The sequence below is a fragment of the Polypterus senegalus genome, chromosome 6 (assembly GCF_016835505.1).
Source record: "Polypterus senegalus isolate Bchr_013 chromosome 6, ASM1683550v1, whole genome shotgun sequence".
Lineage (NCBI taxonomy): Eukaryota > Metazoa > Chordata > Cladistia > Polypteriformes > Polypteridae > Polypterus > Polypterus senegalus.
The window spans coordinates 22,889,129-22,910,450 of record NC_053159.1 but is presented as its reverse complement, the minus strand read 5'-3'; the positions used below and the strand labels follow the sequence as shown (position 1 = coordinate 22,910,450).

At 42.0% G+C, this 21,322-nt stretch overlaps 1 protein-coding gene across 11 annotated transcripts in view; it reads right to left on the bottom strand.

Moving 5' to 3' along the window:
- Positions 1-332: 332 nt before the first annotated feature.
- The window catches only part of agrn (agrin), a 501,409-nt gene continuing 480,419 nt past the window's right edge, over positions 333-21,322 (bottom strand). For 5 of the 11 annotated variants that reach the window (XM_039755574.1, XM_039755575.1, XM_039755577.1 and 2 more), the window contains 4 exons: positions 12,921-13,145; positions 7,380-7,483; positions 3,872-4,058; positions 333-3,748 (listed from right to left, as the gene is read on the bottom strand). In XM_039755574.1, the coding sequence (XP_039611508.1) occupies positions 3,901-4,058; positions 7,380-7,483; positions 12,921-13,145 (487 nt within the window). In that variant the 3' untranslated portion in view covers positions 333-3,748; positions 3,872-3,900. Of the gene's footprint in view, positions 3,749-3,871; positions 4,059-7,379; positions 7,484-12,920; positions 13,146-15,623; positions 15,657-21,155; positions 21,180-21,322 lie in introns of all 11 variants that reach the window. The other 6 variants (XM_039755568.1, XM_039755567.1, XM_039755569.1 and 3 more) reach the window with 3 other exon arrangements.

Here is a 21,322-nt window from a genome sequence, read left to right as displayed (position 1 = left end):
TCACCCAGGACTGCTCCCCCTGAATAGAGTGCAGGGGCATCCCAGCCGGGCAAGAACCCCAGCCGCCTGCCACACTGGGTACTGCCTTTAGGAGGGCCCCAGCTACTCTGCAGGTGGCAGACATTAGCCTGGACTCCAAGGACTTTGACAGTTGATCTGAATCTGGACATGGCAGATGAACATCAGAGATGTGACTGGAAAAGACTTAGCACAGCCTGGACTTGAACCAGAAGAGAACAGAGAAGGACTCACGAAGGGCATTGTGCTTTAGGATGTAAATAAAATAAAGCAGAGGGTGAAAATCCAAAATGAAACAAGAGTCCACACACAACTGTAGGTTTTTACACTTTAATCCATGGTGATTTGACAAAAGACACGAGTAATAAAGTTAGTAATGGTTACGTCATGCTGCTCATATACTGTGCACTGTCCTTCGGGTACTCAATACAGCAGTTTACAAAGGCCAAACCTACAAACCATGTGATGAAAACATAAATAAAACCAAAATGAGGGTACAAAAGAGAAAAATGACTTGTTATTAGAACACCCCAGCCTGGCCATTGATGCCACGTGGCGCTAACGTGAGAGTGTCCGCTGGCCCTGATAGGACAGCGTGATCTTGTCGTGCTCGTGGGGTCACAAGTGCCCTCTATTGCTTTACAAACAAAAGTAGGGGGGGACTGACTGGCCATTCTGATTCAAATCATCTCCCAATTGGTTTGGTCAGTTTGAAGACAAACTTGGATCAACCGTCCGGATGTCTTAAAAGTCTGAGTGCAGCATAAGAATAAGACCCGGAGTGTAAGAAAAGGGATCTTTAACAGAGGTGCTGTCATTCCATATCCATCTAAGAGTTCTCCAAAGCAGTGAGGTGTGGGGATCTTCTCTAATGCTAATGTTATGTCTTAGTAAGCACAATCCAAATGATCTTCTGGTTTTCTTTTTTTGATTGTAGTCACACAACACGTCCTATGCTATGGAGCCCTTGAGCTGAAGATGGTGAGATTTCACAGGTCAGTATTTGGAAGAGGCACACAGTCCAAAGACGACACACTGGGGGTATGTCTGCTTGGAGGCTCTGACTGAGTTTTGAAGATTAAACCTTCTCAGATAGAAAAGAAGGATGTCCTTGAACCTGGGCAGTGGGTCTCATTCCAAGGTAAGTCCTTCAAAGATCATCTCTACAAGCACATGCAAGTGGGGTCAGTGATGAGTCTGTTTGTGGAGTTTAAGATGTCTGCCTCAGTTAAAATATGAAAATGGGGGACATCCATTAGCACAGGGTTTGTGCCCACAGTAGCCCAATCACTAAAGCTGGCTGCTGTATGTGGAGGTATCTGGCAGTGCCACAGACGGTCCTGAACAGGCTTATCTCTAAATACAGTCCTGTGCCCCTAATGTTTCTATATTAACAGCCAAGTAGTGGCACATATATTGTTATAAAGGGTTACCAGGGGAAGGAGGGCCATGAGATTTACAAATGGGACAAGGACACACAGACACAGAGAGAAGAACCAACGTGTATTGACTGGACAGCAATATGGGCCGGTGGGAGTCATGACACCCACTCTGTGTCCAGATAACCAAGAAGGTGTTGAGGTGTCCTAATGGATTAAGAAAACTACGGCCAACTGGGGGGTCTCGGGCACAAGGGCGGCTTGCCTAGAAGCTGACATGAGTGTCTGGGGTCACTGTGGTCTGCTGTTCCCAAGTCTTTATAGGCCTTCCCCTGATTTCAGAATTAGGTTGTCCTCAAATGTGCCACCGACTACATTAATGGATTTGAATGCCCCATTTACACTGCACTCCAGTTAGGACATTATAGTTGACCATTACGTTTGACCAAACATATTAATCAGTCTCTCTATGCATATTTATATTAAGAACATTTGTTAATATTTTTGTGGAAACAACCATCCTGGCCAGGTTCCTTTAAATATATGAACAGCTAATCAGCGGGAGCACTTAAACAAAGCGGTCAATTTTGAAAAGGGGCAAATCTAAAGAAGGTGGCACCTAACAATCAGGGTGCTCGTCACATAGCTGGCATTCTTTAAATGTGGGCTGTGGGTTCAATGCTGATAGACAACACATACTGGTCACTGCTGTCTGGGGGCCGTAAACTCCTAACTGGTGGATGCCAGTTGACTTGTTACTTACGTTGTTTCCAATGGGAATTAAGTGCAGAGAAATATGTGATGGTGTGGGGTCGCGATTCTAAAAACATTAAGGCAGTGTAGTAACAGAAACAAGTGAAGAACACGATGGAAAACCAAAAGGAACCAGTGGCATGCCTGCCGCTCACCATGCACACAGAGTACAGCTCAACCGTGCAGTCCCTCTGCTTCCAAAGGCTGCGGATTTTTGTTAGAAAATGTATTGCTATATTCTGCAAATAGCAACTTGTTTGCCCGGTTCAAGTCCTTTTAGAACAAAGCGCCATGCAGGGTTAAACACACAGTAGCAGAGTTACGTACCTCCTAGAAAAAAAATCAAACATACATTTCAATATAGTTGGCAAAATGAGAAAGACTCTCCTCGTCTGCACAGTTTCATTACCGTGAGTTTCTTTCTTTTTTTTAAATGTGTCCTCCACCCCTCAGGATGGCTCATCGGTAACTGCCTGGAATGTGACACGTATTCACAGCTTGTTTTAATACACAACTATAGCAAACTCCCTCAGTAGGCCAAGGAGAGAACGTTGCTCTTCGAGGAGTCTCGTTCCAGACTGTTACCCCAAACGTCCCCCACCCCACCCAACCAAGTAGCGCCCCCCGTTCACTCATTACAGCAGTCAGGGCCAATGCCTCTTGGTTTGCCCTCGTCTACATACATACGTACACACACCCACACACACACACACACACACACCTTAACAAATGTGTCCCATCATCCTCTCTTGGCTGAGACAGTGACGCTTGAGAGTCCACGGGGACAGAGTAGCCACATCTTGCTGTTTTAAATGCCATCTCTCCTGGGATGAAGCACAGAAGGAGAGGTTGAGGCAGACCGACAGGTAGCGAGATAGCTAGGCCTGCTCGTCTTGTTTGTATCCAGTTCCTCACCCTGCAATCATCATTCACATTGTCAAGTTTGATTTTTATAAACAGGAATGGGGCCAGAGCAGCCTGTGCCCAGGGTTTGGCAAAACAGGAGTTGGCGGAAAGCTGTAAATGGGCAAAACGTCACATACAGTGCTTGCATTTGTTCTCTTCCTGCATTAGATATTATGAGACATCCACCCATCTGATTCATGCGCTCCTCCTCCTGAGCCGAGTTTGCGTGACTTGGGGAGGTGGGGGACGTTTAGTTTGTATTCAAGAAAGTCCTTCCCGAAAGTGGATGTCTTGGCCTACGTCAGTAGAGGGGTTTATCTCACAGAAAAGAATGTGAGCAGCTAGGAATGAAAAGTCACAGATCCATGGTTTTCGTTCATTTTTGTTATACGGCTTAGTTAAAAAAAAAAAACATCAAACAAAAAAAAACCAACTCTGATTTGTGTTGGGTCCTTTTCAGCAATTCCTTACTGGAACCAAGTCGCTGTCTCTACAGGTACCTGGGGCTTGTAGGTGAATGAGATGGCAAGGCAGAGAAAAAAAATTCAAAAGGCAGTAATAAGACGCCAGCACCAGTGTCACTGTGAACCCTTCAAGTATGGCGATAAAAGCTGAACAACTGCACACTGGGGATCTGGTGGATGGCACTCCTCCAAACGGTAGGATCACTCAGGATGAAGTAGAGTGAAATTCTGCAAAAAAAAAAATGTAAAAGGGAACAAAAAAAAAAAGAAAAAAAAAAAAAAGAAAATCACCCCAAAATGTATTTCCAATATAAAAAGCAATAAAAGTATACAAAAATAGAAAATAATTACAGCAGTAGACACGTGGGTGATGCCAGGTATTATTTGGCTGAACAGTGTAATATTTTGGGATTGTTTAAGGCGTCCCCAACGAGGTGCAGTTCCTGGTTGTCCACTTTTACATCCTTAATGCAGCCAATAAATCCTGTGCTGTAGGCTTTGGGTAGCTTGCGAGCGATGGACAGTCGTTCAAGACCACCTGTTGGGCGAGGGTGGGGAAGGGGGTTTGGAAGAAAGACAGAAAAAGACAGAGCTGTGGTTAGAAATGGCCTTACGGGAATAAAGCCCACAACTGCCACCGTGTGTTTGTTACCTGCTGATTAGCAGGAGGAGGGCCTGTGCATTGCTTGGTGAGGCGGCTGTCCGAGTCGAGTTTGCTGCCCATGTGGTTTTTATCTGTGTTCACTGGTTTCCTGCCACAACCCAACATTACACTTTCAAAATGCAGATAACGGGAGAAATCTGAAAACATCGTGCTGAAACAGGTGTGGCTGTCCTTACCATATGCCTTTCAAGCTGTCCTCCTAGCCTTAGCAAACGTCATTCATGTTCGGTGGAGTCCTCTGTGCTCACTTAAACCCTTCTATTCTAAAGTGCGCAAAACGCAGGGAAGACCCGCTGCCAGCCAGCACTGACCCAACAGCACTTTTCATAGCCTTAATTTGCAGTGTGTGAGTAAGTGTCATAAACCGCTCGAGATAATTAATGTTAAATGTTAAAGGTGCAGGGCTGCTGAGGACACATCAACATGTCTGCCGCTGGCCAGACACTAAGCTTAACACCTACTGGGTCACTAATTCTATATATCTATCTATCTATCATATAGTGCCTTTCACATCTATCTATTTATCTATCTATCTATTATATAGTGCCTTTCATATCTATCTGTCTATCTATTATATAGTGCCTTTCATATCTATCTATCTATTATATAGTGTCTTTCATATCTATCTATCTATCTATTATATAGTGCCTTTCATATCTATCTATCTATCTATTATATCGTGCCTTTCATATCTATCTGTCTATTTATCTATTATATCGTGCCTTTCATATCTATCTGTCTATCTATTATATAGTGCCTTTCATATCTATCTATCTATCTACAGTATTAGGGTGTTAGGACTGTCAAAACAGACCTTTAGGTGTCACTATGGCCCAAAATACAAAAAAAGGATGAATAGGATAGCATGGTGGCACAGTGGTAGTGCTGCTGCGTCACAACAAGAAGATCAGGGCTCAAGTCCTGGGTACTGCCAGGTCCCCAAGTCCTTTTGTGTGTCTTTCAGGTGCTCTGGTTTTCACAGTTCAAAGACACACAGGTTAGGTGAATTGACAGTTAAAGTAACCATAGTGTGTGTATGTGTGTGTGTGTTTGTTCATCCTGCTATGTCCAAGGGCTGTTCGTGCCTCATACATGGTGTTAGTCTAGATGAGGAGGGTGAGAAAATGAATGGATGGAGAGATGAATAAAGAAAAAAATAGCATATTGAATAAAACAACAACAAAGCAGAAAACGTGTCACGTCTCTTGTCATGCCACAGCCCCCGTTTGTCGAATAGACACCAGGGCCAATTCAATCATGATTACAGCATTAAACAAACACATTGGAAAAACCTGCATTTTTGAGCCCTTTTATCTAAACTATACTTTTCTTGAATTACTAGATTATGACTTTTGTATTGTGTTGCATTGTAATTTCTAGTATTTTTTCATTCATCCTACAGGATCCTCAACTTGTCTTTTTGTTTCAGCTTTTGCTCACCCGGTGCACAGACACATTCTACGCTGGTCTCCATGTCTTCTCAGTAGTATAAATCCACAATTAAACCCACAGTATGTGACATCCTGCACAGGTCGTGTCACTTTTAAAATGTTCATGATTCATTGTGAGGTCACTTTTGGGGGTCTAGAAGCACAATATACCATTATTGGACATCAGTTCTCCAGTTGTTTACTGATGTTTATCAAACGGATGTTTATCCCAACCAGCACACAGCACACCAATGTTTAGATGTCTGGGTGTTTACTTAGCTTAACATACGGAGAACTGCTTGCATTTACGTTTGGAACGGTAAGCACTAAAAAGTCATTGTCTTGGAAACTGGCCAGTTCAATAGAAATGGAGCACCTTCATTAGTTTAAGTCATATTTTACAATCAAGGGGTGCCTTTACAGATTGCATAAAAATTAAATGTCTTTATGGTTGGAATTCTTTTTATAAATGAATCTGATTTTGCTATACAGCAATGGGATGCTCCAGGAAATCATGGTGGCTCAGTGGCTGGCAATGCTACCTCAAAACACCTGCACTGTCACTGTCTGTATGGTGTCTGCACATCCCCTCCTTGTCCGTGTGGTTTCTCACAACGTTACATGCATTAGGTTAATTGGCATTTCAAAGTTAGCCCAGGATAACTGCATACTGGAGAGCACGCAAGTGTGCCCATGGGTGGACTGGTATCCCATTAACGTGGGGTCTGTCTTGCTTTAAATGTTGCCAGGTCAGTTCAGGACTCCTTTCATTTACTACACACTGGTTTTCATTGAATGATTTATATTATCTATAATCTCTATCTATGTCTTTAAGTCAACTGCCAGTGAAGTCCTTTGCCCAGGATGATATATTTTATTTTCTATGGAACTTTTTAAAAAAAAGCGACCATTTGTCAATGTACGTACAAATAAAGGGAGAACTATCATTTAGCGCAAGAGCACAGCAAAGCCTGAGATGAACAAACACAACATGGGCATAAGGCCAGCCAAAACGAATGGATCAGGCTTTTTAGTAGGAAAGACGACCAGGGGAGAAATTCTTCAATCTGCTTGGAAGAGGAGTGCGAGTGCTGGAGCAGCTGCTGCTGTCTTTAGATCGTTGGCCTCTTCTGTTGAGCTTGGTCAATTGAGAGCTCTTCTCGAAAATACTGTTGTGCTTAAGTTAATAGACATTAAACAAGCAGTAACAATAAAACGGCCGTGAGGAATATTTATACTGCTTTTGAAGGATAACAATTAGACAGCTGCTCCAAGGACAGCCAATTTTTACTAAACGCTTTCTGGAAAGCAGCCATGAAGGTACGGGTTCGAAGGTCAATTTGCTTCTAGCTGCCTGTGTCCACTGTAAACGTGCGGACTGATACTGGTAGTTCAATGCACAAACAATAAAGCCCTTCGAGTTGCCTCATATGAGCATAAAGGATTTCTTAAACACAGGAGTGATGCATGCTGTTCTCTACTGGCCCTTAGCTCATCTAAACACTTTTTTGTCTTGTATCTGGAGATAAAAAAACACAAAATCAAGCACACATAAATAGTTCGGAAGCTTTTTTGCGCTGTAAATTTTCAAATGATGACTATAAAAGAGCCGTTTACTTTTCAGGCTCTTAATAAATTGAGGAAGCGTAGTACCAAATATCAGACTGATTTGACATAGAAGCCCATGTTTATATCAGTTAGTATGGAGAGAAGAGAGGAGACGACAGTAAAGGTGAACCTTTGAATAAAAGAGGTGATACTGTACCCAGCCAAAGGGCTCCATCTGTGTCCAACTGGGTTGAAGCAAGAGGGGACGATCCAGTGACAGGGGCTTCATTTCCCACCTGCAGTGAGCCGTCCCTCAGTTCCCTGTGGGAGACATATCAATTTTATTTATAGTTCTCCAAATAACAATAACCACAAACTTACTGAAGCCAAAGGTCACGCCACATTGGGCTAAATAAATGGCTCTGTGGAGAAGGAAAGCATTACAGCTGTAATGGGCAAAACAGTCTCAATGAAAAATGCTGATGAAGAATACAGAATTATACTGCACATACAGTATTTATGCGTTTTACTCTGCCCCAGTTGTTCACAGTACAATTATGAATAGACAGTCTCCATACTCGGCATGCAAACAAACTGCCGATGACACCCACAGTAAATACCGTCTACATCAAACACAAATGGAGAAAAATGCAGAACTGACTTGGATTTAAATATTCAATTCAGTTTAACTTAATAGCCCGACTCTCTATATAATATCTAGCAGGGGGACCCCGTGCTGCCTGGGGTGTGGGCACCAACTGAACATGGAAATGAAAGGTAACCTATGGTGCACCCCTTTGGTTAGGTTCAGCTAAACACACACAAACTACTATTCAGCTTTATATGTCACCTTACTAATACAAGATGAAAATATAATGTGGAGATATAAATAGAGAACCACGGTGCAATATATTGTATGTAAGTGTGTGTATACTATATATATATATATAATTATATATTCATATATAAACACACACATGTGGTGGCCACAGACAATTGCCCTTGTCACTAGTGGTAGCATAAGGTGGTACCTGCCTACTCCTGCTCCTCCCGGATGGCACATCCATACGTGCTATCGCAAGATGGTCTCAAGAGCATGGAGGAGATACCAGGAGACTATCCAGAGTGGTTTTAAATCCCAGGCAAATGACGACAATTAAATCTGAATTAAACATCTGAAGATGAGTCCATCACACGTGACAACGCATACATGCAGCCCACCATGGACACCAATAAAATCCACATTCGTTCCATATGGGTTATTGCCAAAATAAACACTGTGTTCAGCAACTGCATCTGCCATGTTACTGCCTTCCAGAATATTCCTTCAGATGAGAGTCTGTCTCCGTGAAAGTATTTACACTTTTTTTTTTCTTTTACAAAAACTCACCAACAGGACTACTGAGAAAAATGTCTTAGACAATTTCCGAGGAACCTCAAGTATCCAGAGTCACGATAAGCCTTCCTGGTGGCTGTTGTGATTTAATGGCACTGAAACAACAGGCACATCTGTACTTGACCTTCTTGTACACACCTGATGCAACTATCGTCATCCCGTTTTTAGGCTGTCTATAATTTTAACCCCGTACGCAGCACAAGTTAATCTGGCAAGTGGCACAGCTGTGGTGGCCTTGCAGTGCCATAGTGAGACCTGCAGGTTCAAATACAAACACTCAATAATAAGGTGCATTGTTGAGGAAAGCAGATTTCAGGGGACAGATCAGAAGATGTGTCAAAAGACCCAAAGTGGCTGTGCTGGGAACATGGTGGCAATTAAGGCTTGGCTAGCAACATGAACAGTTGAAGAAAGAAGTACAAATTAGCTGTTGGGAGCCTGTTAGAGGCCAGTGCAGGTGGAGGCCCATCTGGAGGTCCTACTGTCAGACCAGTATGCTGAACAGCACACCAGAGAAGAATGTTTGAAGATAATAACGTACAATAGCCGCAACAAAGTACCAGGAGTTCCCCTGAAGGCGGCAAATTATACCCAGTGTCCCATGGTTTATCAGTTAAAGTGTAAACAACACTGTGGAGGGTACCATGTAAAAAAGGCATTACTGAATACCAAGCAATGATGTACTGGTAGGTGACATGGCAGCATGGTTTTCAGCGAGTCTGTCTCACAGCTCTTCCCTTATGTCCATGTAAAGTCTGCATGTGTTGACTGCGGGTAATCTCAGTGTACTCTCATTCCTTCCACCGTCACAAAGACTTGCACATTAAGTTGATTAACAACTGCCTGATTGTGTATGCAAACATATCCATGTGATGGATTGACTTCCCATCCTTGTCCCCAGTGCTTCTATGGAAGGCTGGGATAACTCCCTATTGAAAATAGCAGGTTCAGAAAATAAATGGACAAGCTATTTGGCTAGGCATTTTAATATTTTTCACTATCCCTTCAGTAATGCCTTTGGGACTTTGGGCATCCCAGTGACAGCTCACCTGTTCTGGTGCTTTCCAGTACCCCATTTTCTGTTGCTATTTACGTCTTTCCAAAGTAAAGTTTCAAGGAGACTCAGTGATATCACATTGCCACATTTTACAGTTGCCGTGGCAACAGCAGCCCTTTTTAAGGGGGTTCCTGGCTCTGATGTGCGATTGAACACACACAGACATCCGTCTAAGCAGAAGCAGGTTTTCTGAAAGAAAACTAAAATAGCTAGATAAACAGATTAAGCACAGGCAATATAAATAAGAATGACCTAACATAAGCTGTTCTCGTAACTTGCGTTGCAATCTGTCTGTGGGCAATAAATCACAACCATGACGATCAGGAAGTGATAAAGATGGAAATAACACTTATTTATAGGTTGCCGAATAAACAGTGGCTTAGCCTGCAAGGAACAAAATCTTGTGAAATGAAACGGCATTCATCAGGAATCTCTCCATTCTTTGTTTCGTAACAGACATGGGGTACCATTCACTTGAAAGCCTGCAGCTCGTGTACCGTTCAAGGGTTTTCATGACCTGGCATTATGAATCCTCCTCAAGCACAAACCCTAAATGCACTTATGTGTTTAGGATTATCTGGAGTCCGCTGTCCACTTTTGGCTCCTACCTTGTGCCTAGTGCTGCTGTGATAGGGAATGACCCCCTTTTGGCCCTAAACTGAATACGCAGATACAGTAAATATAATAAGGAAATATTATAAGCAAATAAATATATGGATGGATGAAGTAAACAGGGGTGTGTGAGTAGGTATGCTCTATCATGAAATGGCACTGCATGATGAGCTGGATGCTACCTTGTACCCAGTGCTGCCATTATGGGTTGCAGCCTCGCAAAGCCCTGAAAATGAATGAATGAAGTAGCAGGGGATAGTACCATGCGGCAGTCATTAATACTGATGTCCCTTAGCCATTAGGGAATTGGATTTGATTCTTGCTTAGGTTTCTAAATTAGTGCAGTCTGCATTTTGTACAAAGCCTTTTACCAAGTAATCCACTTTACTTCCCACATCCCAAAGATGAGCAAGTTAAGCTGATTAGTGACTGTAAGTTCATTCAGTGTAAGTAAGTGTGATTACTGGAAGGCTACTGTTCCAACCACGGCCAGTTCATGCATTGCACCAAGTGATAACAAGACAAGCAACCATGTATTATATTGTTGAGTTACTGACATGAAAAATTCCTCCAAACCCTAGTATAATGTAGGGTCTTGAACCTAGGAGGCCACCAGCAGAGATCAAGCAAACGTATTCTCCTGAGATAAATATTAGTACTAAGAAATAAACAGACATTGTGAGGCAGTCACTCCACCTGGGTCCACATGGTCAGTCCTGTATACTCGATTATATCAGCATCTGTCCTGGCAAAGTAAACGAACCTGCTGTCTTTACATCAGCTGCTCCAAAGTACGTTAGTATGACTTCATCACAGACACACACACACTGGCAAAGGGGCTTTCAGGGAGGGAGTGCGGGCTGCATTTGGGAGTCAACTGGAGTGCTAGGTTTAGGTGGCTCACTGGCCACCTTGGCTAACTTCGGACTCTCTTAACCCTAGAGAACTGTGTAAAAATTCCCAAGGAGTTAGGAAGCAAAGCAGTGCTATTACCATGAGTGATACTGAATAATGCTACAAAAATCAAGGACAACCGAGACATTACATAATATATACCGGGGGTGTGCAACTCAGATCCTGGAGGGCCGCAGTAACCAATGCCTGCTGTTAATGGACCACACTCTGTTGCATTGATTTTAACTGACTTGCATTCTAGGATGTAGAAGCTTTGTTTCTTTTTTTTTTTTAATCAGAAGCCAAACAATGATGACATTCAAAGTGAGCCAACAGATGACCAGATAAATTGATCCCATATGGACCTATGTGACCACCACACAATACCTGTTTCAACAGAAGATTTGAACAGAAAAAAATGGGGCTACTCAGCAGTTTTGGAAAATTTTGAAGTGACAAAACGAGAACTATAAAAACAAGTAACATGTTTCATTGACATTAAGATTTAGAAAGTGATTATTGAATTGGAGGGAACAAAAATGGTGGCCTTCAGGACTGTCTTGAGACCCCTGAATTAACTGGCAATCTGAAAGCAAGTTCTGCATCTTTAAAGGCACAGTAATTCAACTTAAAGCAAAAGAAGTCTGTTCTATTAGGAACAGGAATTGGTTAATAATTAGAAAAGTGACTAAAGTGAAAACCTGCAGCCGCCACAGCACTCCAGGATCTGAGCGTGACACTCCTGAATGATCTACTCTATATGTCAGTGGTTTAAAAACTCAGTCCTGCGGACCGAATGAGGCTACAGGTTTTCATTCCAACCAACTTCTGGTTTTAATTGGTTTTCCAGTTTAATTGAGCATGCTGTTATTTCCCAGTTTCTGTGTTTTGGGGGTCAGTGTTGAATTTTTTGATTAGAATGTATAAAGAATTTATGTGTGCTACATGGGGATAAGCTAGCGTTTTTTTATTACTTGATTTTGAACATTTTCATGATCACGATTATTTTCATGCCATTTTTCCACATATTCTGTTAATTACTGATGACACATTAGTGGCTCTGAAACTGAAGTAGTTGCATCCTTTCAGCATTTAGTGTACAAATACTAGTATTTCTAAATGTCTTATAAATATAAAAATCACAATGCTGTTCTTTTCTAAATGTATAAGAGAAAAAAGGACTAGCTAACTAACTGAGATCAAAAAGAGGTAAAATGACACACTGATCGTGAAACTGGCTGGAATAAAAACCTGCAGCCACATGAGTTCCCCGGGACAGAATTTGACAACCACTGCTGTATTTGGTTGGGAATAATGGCAGAAGGTCACATGTCTGCTCATCAAACAATACCTGCGCCCGGTAATCATGCAACAGAAATGTAGCAGTACAGAACAGTATGTGTGAGTTTCTTTGATTTGAATCTTACGTTTTCATTACCTTTCAACCACAGTTATTTTGGTCATAGGAGGCGTAACAGCACAATTGGGGGACACCTGCACTGTGGCCCAACATGCAACCAACCTGCACATTATATTGACACGCTAGTGTGCTTTTACATTTCAAATCCATGTTTAGGGTATGCCTGTAAGGAGTACCACAGTTCCACTCTATAGCTGTACCGCCTAATCTCAGCAGGCTTTATCCAAGTCTGCCCCCTAGTGGACAGCGACCCACTACTTAAAGTTCTGTCTCTTCCAGACCCCTCCAGGCCACATATTGCTGTCCTTGTGATATTTAGGGCAGAACCACACTAGCTGTAAGGCAGTCAATTTATTGAGTATACATTTACCACATTTACCTGGTGGCTTTGATCCGTATCCATTTATTTGTGTTGACTGGAATGGTAGACCTCAGAACTACTGGCTTAGACCCAAGGTCATAGGTCATCTGTACATGTCCATCCACTATGGCCAAAGCAATGTAGTCTGATCGTTCCACTCCCTTGCCGCTCCATAGGATGAGCCCTTGAGTGGCTTCCGTCTTGATGCTGATCTCAAACGCATTCACAAGCAGGGCTTTTTCACTGGGCAGAAGGCAGGAGATAAAAGGCATTGTTAGTTTCAAGCATGGGAGCCTACAAACCCCTAAGCTTACTCAGATACAGCAAGACACTTCCAAATCCTAATAGCCCACATTCCTCTAAGTCTCTTGCACATCTGAAAAGACTTCATCCACGTAAGAGTGGAATGTTACTTTGCAGTGAAACTCTACAAGTTCTGGCTACAAGGAAGTGGTGAGGTGTCATGGACAAGCTGGAATTTTAAACACTTTGTGGAGATTATTTCTTAGCGAAAGCGTCCGACAAGCAATAGGTACGAGACTCACATTCCAAACAATCATGGGACAGAAGCCACACAGTGTCTTCCATGGAATGTAAACCCGACTCCCAACAAACAAAAAGATGCTTTGCATGAGTGGGATATCACCAGGCCACTTCACTTTGCCACAAATACTCTAGCATGGCCACCAAAGGTCATTCTGCATTGGGTGGACATGATAAAAAAAAGGCAGATTATAATTGCATTATTAAAGGCCGTAGGCTATGAGATACAATCTGAACTTGTCTGCCTGTGTGTGTCAGGGCTTAATGGAAGTGACTTTAAATTAGTAGGTGAGGGCCAGACGGACAATTTGTGACTTAATCTATGTGTATACTTCTTTAGACATGTCCATGGCGTGTCCCTAAGCCTCTCTGGTCATTCAGCCATGAACTCCGTGCCCCATATGAGAATTGTAGAAGTGGTGCACTCCCTCAGCCTCCTTCCTCTCTTCCCAGAGCAGACTGTCTCCACCTGTTCTTGTATGAAGTTTAAAGCCCTTGGTTAGCTAGCACAACACATCAGGAAAATGTGATTCACACACAGATGTGCAATACACGTATGTTAAACGACACTATGCAGAAACCTGCCATGCTTACGTCTACACTGTCACTCTCTCATTCCAGATGCTAGGACCTGCTTATGCTACTTTCTGTTTTTCTTTAACTTGGTTTATGTTGTTTTTATGTTATGTAGATTAAGTATTTTTGTTCTACCTTAACAGATTCATGTAGTACCCCTGTTTGATTTGCTTGTCATCTTCATTTTCATATCCCACTACTTTGAATAAGAGTGCACCATTTCCTGCTTGAAAGATTCTGGTGTTTTTATTTTCACTGCCAAAACATGATCTGTTATTTTTTGTCCAGAAAGAATCTTAATATATAAAATACATCAACTACATCAGCCCTGGAGAAGATAATCTGCAGATTTGTCTCCTACAGTATTCAGTGAGCCCGGAGGCTAGGAATTAGAACATTAACATGCAAGGTTGTACATTCAATCCCTGCATCCATCACGCTGTGTGACCCTGAACAAGACATTTAACTTACTTTAATCTAATTATAAAAATATGTAAACAACTGTAATACATTCTGATGTTCAGGTCGCCTTGGGTAAAGATGTCTGGTACATAAGCAGCAATCACAGTAATGACAATAGTAATTCAGAGTCAATTAGGCTTTCTTTGGCATAGTAATTTTTACAGCATTGCAGTCAGCGAGCCTCATCCAGACATGAGAGAAAATATATTATCTAGCAGTGGTGCGGTTTTTGCAAAGCATCTCTTTTTTGTCAGGGCCTCACTGGAGAACATGAATGGCTGTCTGTTTTCCGGGTAGACTGAGCACACTGATACAAGGCACAAACAGCACAGACACGGCACCAAGGCACATATGGAGTCAGAATCACACAGACAAATAGACAGCAGTGCCAAGTCCAGCTCCAGTTCTCTCTCGGCTACAACTCACAGAATACCAGGCAGGCTCTTTAGTACATATCATGGCCCTGCCAGCTGATTTTAATGTCTGAAGTACCTGCAGAAATGTACTTCAGATAAACCTGGCCTTTAACTCCTTAAAGCACATTCAAAGTTATTTGCTTATTCACCTGTTCTTTCTTTTCTTTTGCACATACACTAAAGATGGTGGAAGGTGGAAGCATATACTGTGACAAATTGTCCTTTTTTGTCTTAGAGATTAGTTTGAGTAAGATACTGGCCAATAGTGTGCTCCTGAAGAATCTTCTCTAATTTATGATATATGTTTGAGTCAGTTTGCCTCCCATTCTTAGCACAGAGCATCTTAGCACTAATTAGTGATCAGTCAGGATGACCTGCTGGGTAAAGCCAAACGTTACACCCATCCACCCATTTTCTGAACCGGGTGTTTCTATTACTGGGTGACAGGAAGTCATAGGCTAGCAAACCAGCTGTCACCCTTCTGAAACTGAAAGATGATGTCTAGTTTAAGTAATTAAAGACACCATTTGTTTCCAGTGGGGACTCATGAAGAGTCAAAATTAAACTCCATAAGTAATAGAATACTAGGAAAATCCCGTGAAAGGAATTAAGCCTGCAAGTTTCTGCAAGTTGCTACCCCATACTTGTCATTTGCAGAGTAAACATTAGAAAAGGACTGGAGCTGAAACAGAGAGTGAAGACACACCATGCAGGGAGGACTCACCTATGATCTGAGGGACCGTTGGCCAACTCAGGACTTAAGATGCACAGAAAAGGTGAAAGCATGCAAAAAGTGGCAGAGTGAGAGTCAGTGCACCCAGCTTGAAACAAGGTAACAGGACACCCCTAAATTCCCTAGTGTAGTCCCCTAAGCCCTACTGACAGGGAAGGGCATTTTCTCTTCCCAGTCCACATCTTCACAAAGCCTGTTATCAGCTGCGTTCTTAGACTACAGGCAGTGGAGTCAGCTTAGGTGGCACTGAGTGTTCCACGATCCAATCCACATTCATTGGTTTTAATGGGGCACCTGACTTTCTGTACACTACTTGTGCCCCGTTACACATTCTGCACAGCCAAGACAGGTTATTGGTGGCACCGGACTCCAATGAGGTACACAAGTCACAGTGTGTAAAGGCTGTGTTTCACAGCTCTAGATGCCAGTCAAATGTCAGCCTTCTGAGGCTCATGTCATGCTTGGAATCAAATCTGTTATCAAATTGTTTAGGTCAACAAGTGAAAATAATAACACAGGCTGAGAATAAAGAAAAGTACAGCATTCTGATGGAAAGTAACAGATAAGTGTCAGTTTTATAGATAGAAATCATGTATTGGGCTTTAACCAACTTGCCCACTCTCTTTTTTGATAATGGCTTGTTTCTGCAGCAGACCCATACAGATGTTCTCAGACATGCTCAAAGACACTCCATCATTAGTTTAAGAGACATTCAGGGATAAAGGAGTAATGTAACGGAGTATTTCCAAGGCAAAAATAAAACCGCCCAGTCACCAACATGGAAAAATTGCATGTTCTTTGCACATTTTTATTTAGGAGGTTTAAGTTCACTGCAAGTCCTTGCATAGTGGGGTGTGCTGGGTTAAAAAAATGAACCCAGACTGAAACGGCATTAAACATATCTGGGCAGCATGTTACGAGGCAAAAAAAGCACTTTTATTTTATAATTACTTTGGAACACAGAGATTCAGCGCTCAGGTGGTCACCTCAGCTTGAAAGTGTAGATTAAGCAGTTAAACTCATTATTTGGTAAAAAGTAACATTGTCTGCAACAAAAGCATACTGTTTTTATCTGCAGGGCATTTCAGGCTGCACATGCAAAGACATACAAAGGAGGCGTGCATTGGATGCTTGTGGCCTATGAGCTGCAGAGTGGTGATGACCAGCATAAAGTCATGCAATCATGCACCAGGATGGTGCCACAGTACATTTTAACTGTCAGGTAACATGTGGAACAGTGGTGTGTACGTAGGGAAATGTTACCACTAAGGCATTAGACAGCACGTTCATACACAGTACAGCAATGGCAATGTGGCCTAATGGTTAAGCTTCAGACTAAACTGCAATTCTGCCCTCACGTACTGAGCAAGTCACTTAATCTGCAGAAATTGTCATTTACTGTGGATAGATGGAAACAGGATGGCACGGTGGCGCAGTGGGTAGCGCTGCCCCCTCGCTGTAAGGAGACCTGGGTTTCTTTCCTGGGTCCTCCCTGCATTGAGTTTGCATGTTCTCCCCGTGTCTACATGGGTTTCCTCCCACAGTCCAAAGACATGCAGGTTAGGCGAATTGGCGATTCTAAATTGTCCCTAGTGTGTGCTTGGTGTGTGTGTGTGTGTGCCCTGCAGTGGGCTGGCGCCCTGCCCGGGGTTTGTTTCCTGCCTTGTGCCCTGTGTTGGCTGGGATTGGCTCCAGTGACCCTGTAGTTAGGATATAACGGGTTGGATAATGGATGGATGGCTGGATAGATGGAAACAAATGCAGTGTGCCTATGTAGTATTGACTTGGTGATTATTATGAAAGGCACTATATAAAATGTGTTACATTAATGTAAATGTATTAATATATCTAAATAATTTAAATGTCAACTTGATGAGCATTTGACTCATTCATATGGATCACAGGTGATAAATAGACCACAATGTTGAGAGCTTTTAAACATTGTTTGCTAATCCAAATTCATAAACCATTACCGGAGAGATAAAGGGTCACTCACTGTAAGTGATGCTCGATAGGCTGGTGTTAGACAGCCACGTATTGTTTTGTTTTTCGCTGCCCTTGATGAAATCAGCAATGGCACTAGCGCTACTATTAGGGAAAGCTCATTAAGCTTTGCAGTACAGTCGGGACATTTTTACTGCATGCATTTCTGTTTCAAGTAAATGAAATGTGCTTGTACTGTACCTATTACAATGGCTGCTTGATTAGCACATTTAAAATTGAGGAAAGTTGCACTGGTTGTGGTGTTTCTGTGATTTGAGTTTGAAGCATTAATCATAGTCAATTCTACAACAAATTGGTTTATTTTGTAAACAACAGGGTTGAACACTACATCTGTAGATCTAAGTTATCCTAAGAAAGTCACTTAACCTGCTAAACATAAGCCAGCATGTTTATGTTGTCCAGCACTGTCTAAAAGAAATGTAATAATTAGTGGGATAGTTAGGAATTTTCTTTCTTCCACTGGTCCTTTAAGCATTGGTAATTGTGGTCCATCAAGCTGTCAAACTGGCACAGAATGGTGGTTTGACACTCTTTCCTGGTTTCTTTAGCTAGTACTGGTGCAGGCCTCTGTCCTTCCTTTGCTCTTAGCTAGTCAGAGCTACACCAGATCTCACCATCGTGGTCACAAAACCATGATCCTATTTTCAAAGGTCATAGTCTATGTGGTGCAACACCCTTTTATTTCAAAACTGAAATTGTTAACCTCTAGTAGGACTGGTGTTGCAGTGACCTAATCATGAGAGTGATGCCAAGAAAACAGCTGATGGTAATGAAAGAAGCTTCAGCAAAACTGTGATATTCGAGAAGAGAGATAGCTGGGAAGGTTGCTTTGTTATCCTTTAAGAAGTAGCGTAATGATGGCTCTGGCTGGGAAGTGGTAGGTGTTTGCCAGTGAAACTGATCATGCTACAGGGTGATACTTTATTTGAATGTTTGGTATGGCACTTAATAAATGTTTACATTAGGGCACAACTAGCAATGTTTTAGACTTTTTTTTAGATGTTTCAGGCATCACAGTATCTATAGGGTGGTCCAGATCTAATTATGCAATTTTCATTACACTATAACTTAAGTTTATTACATAGGGAATTCACAAAAAGTTCTTTTTGTTGCCGATAGATGGCAGCACCTGCCCTACATTTCAAAATGGAGGGGAGACGGTTGTCAGTCGAACAGCGGGTGTGATGTGTTCACCTTTTCATAATTGCATAATTAGATTTGGACCACCCTGTATGTGTGTCTGATTAGAGTTCATAAATGCATGACAATAGGGGGCGCTGTGACCCAAACTGATGGCTGATAAGAAGTCATGGTTCAGTGTGTAGAGGGTGCCACATGTACTATTGTCCCTTTGTCTCTTAAGGTGTACCTCAACAAATGGATTGCTGAGGGTTCACCCAAAAATGGGGAACTGCACGTTTAAGGAGAAGACAGTGCAACTAGGAAGACGATTTTAACTTGGAAAGGAAGAGACAGCGCGAGGAGCAGCAACAGTGTGTTAGCGCAGAGAATCCACTTGTGAGCCACCTGCTGGAAGAAGGTTAATTTACCCAGGGTTACAAGTGAGATGCGTCTCTGAAGATGAACATTTTTGTAGGTGCTTTGGGCTGGTAGGACAGATCATTTATATTATTGGCATCGGCTGCATGCGTACTCCATTGTGCTTCTGGCATTTCATCATTCTCTTGTACTTTAAGGAGAGTAAACCAAACTATGAACACCCATCATAGAAACTGGTTATCTCTAGCGATAGCATCTCGCACCCTAATTTGTGACATTTTTGTCTTTGTCCTTTTTATTTACATCATTGTTTGGGGAATTAAACAGTCTTGCCTGTTGATATGTAAATATACTTTCTCCTGCTGATCTGGGACGTGTGGTGAGAGGGTCAAATAAGACGAGTGCTGGTCATGTAACCCTGAAAGATTTGTATAAAGTGCAGCTATTACTCTAGCGGTATTTTGATTGCATGGCTGCCCAGGGCTTGGTTGTTCTCTTGGGGTAGTGGTACAAGTGGAAAAGGCCATGCATGAGCTTCTCAGCAATGACTATAAGATTTCATTTTTCTTTTCCTAATGGATTCATCTTGAGGTTGATCCAAAGAAAATCCATTTAACAAACAAGCAGAATCTCCCCTGAGAGGCTTCTAATGGCTTGTGCTGCTTATCACACTGAGTTTGTATTATTACAAGTAATTAAAGAAACAAGAGTTTTAGCAGTCTCATGTAATAATAAACATGCTGGCTATTGATTCTGCTTGTGCATCTCACATACGCTGATGCCCAGGATTATCGACACTGATATTATCTTCGGCACTTGAATCAAACCCTGCATGTGCTGCATAATACATTGTTTTTTGTAACATTTTATTGAATTTATTATAAGCAAGTAACATTCCATACAAGTCAGTCAAACTTGACAAAGCTAAATTCAATTCAAACCCCACCCATGAGAAACAGAGGAAGGCCAACAGCCGGAGTCAAATTTTAAGAGTAGAAAAGAGCGAAGAGAATCCTCTTCCCCAATTTAAGTGCTTATTCTAAAATAGCATTGATTAGATCCTGCCAGGTTTTAAAAAAAGTTATGAACAGATCCTCTAAGTGAGAATTTGATTTTTTCCAGTCTCAAATAATACATAACATCAGTTGCCCACTGACTTAAAGAGCTTGGCTAGAATTGTTTCAGTTGAGCAAGATAAGTCTACGTGCCGATAGTGTAGTAAAGGCAATCATAGTTTGTTTGTCCTTCTCCACTTTAAGCCCATCTGGCAGACCACCAAACACAGCTGTTAGTGGATATGGGGGGATTGTGACCCCAAGGCTGTCTGAAAGGCATTTAAAGATTTTGGTCCAGAATGATGTTAATTTGGTGCAGGCCCAAAACATGTGGCCCAGTGAGGCTGGAACTTGATTGCAATGTTCGCAGGTTGGATCTTGCCCGGGAAACATTTTGTGCTCGATAAAAGATTTTAAGTTGAATTGTTGAATGCTAGAGTGAATTCTGTGCATGGCTGCCTTTCTCTCCTTTTCTGAAATGTTGAGTAAGAGATCCTTTACCCACTGTACTTTGGGATCTTTGAAAGGAAGGGACTGTAAAATGTTTTATATATTACAGAAATGCTGTCTGAGTCCCCAAGACTGATCAATCTTTCTTCCGGAATAGAAGTAGGTGAGAGGTGAGGAAAACTGGGCAGATTTTTTTTAGACAAGTTTCTAATTTGGTGGTAGTGGAAGAATTGTGTTGATGGAAAGTTAAAGTTGGAGTGTAATTGTTCGTAGGATGCAAAGTCGTTACCTATGTACAAATCTCTAAGTGATTTAATCCTGTATGTTTTTCAAACATCAAAAACTGCATATGTTTGAGAAGGTGGAAAAAGGTGGTTATCGTGCAGAGGTGCCATACATTCTTGATGCACAGAAATAAAACCTAATTCACAGGTAGTCGCAGCATCTGAGCCCTAAAAGAGGGTACATTTGTAGAAAGTGAAGTTACCCACAATGCCTTATAAAGTTTACTTACTCTGGGATCTCATTGGTCAGTTGGCTTGAAATCAAGGAGACAGACAACAAAGGCACAGGTGAGACAGAGACAGGAGACAGACATACGCAACAGCTAGAAGCAGAGCTTGGTCTGATAAGGATGAACAAGTCCATCACACAAAGGCTACAAAGAGACATTAAGGCACA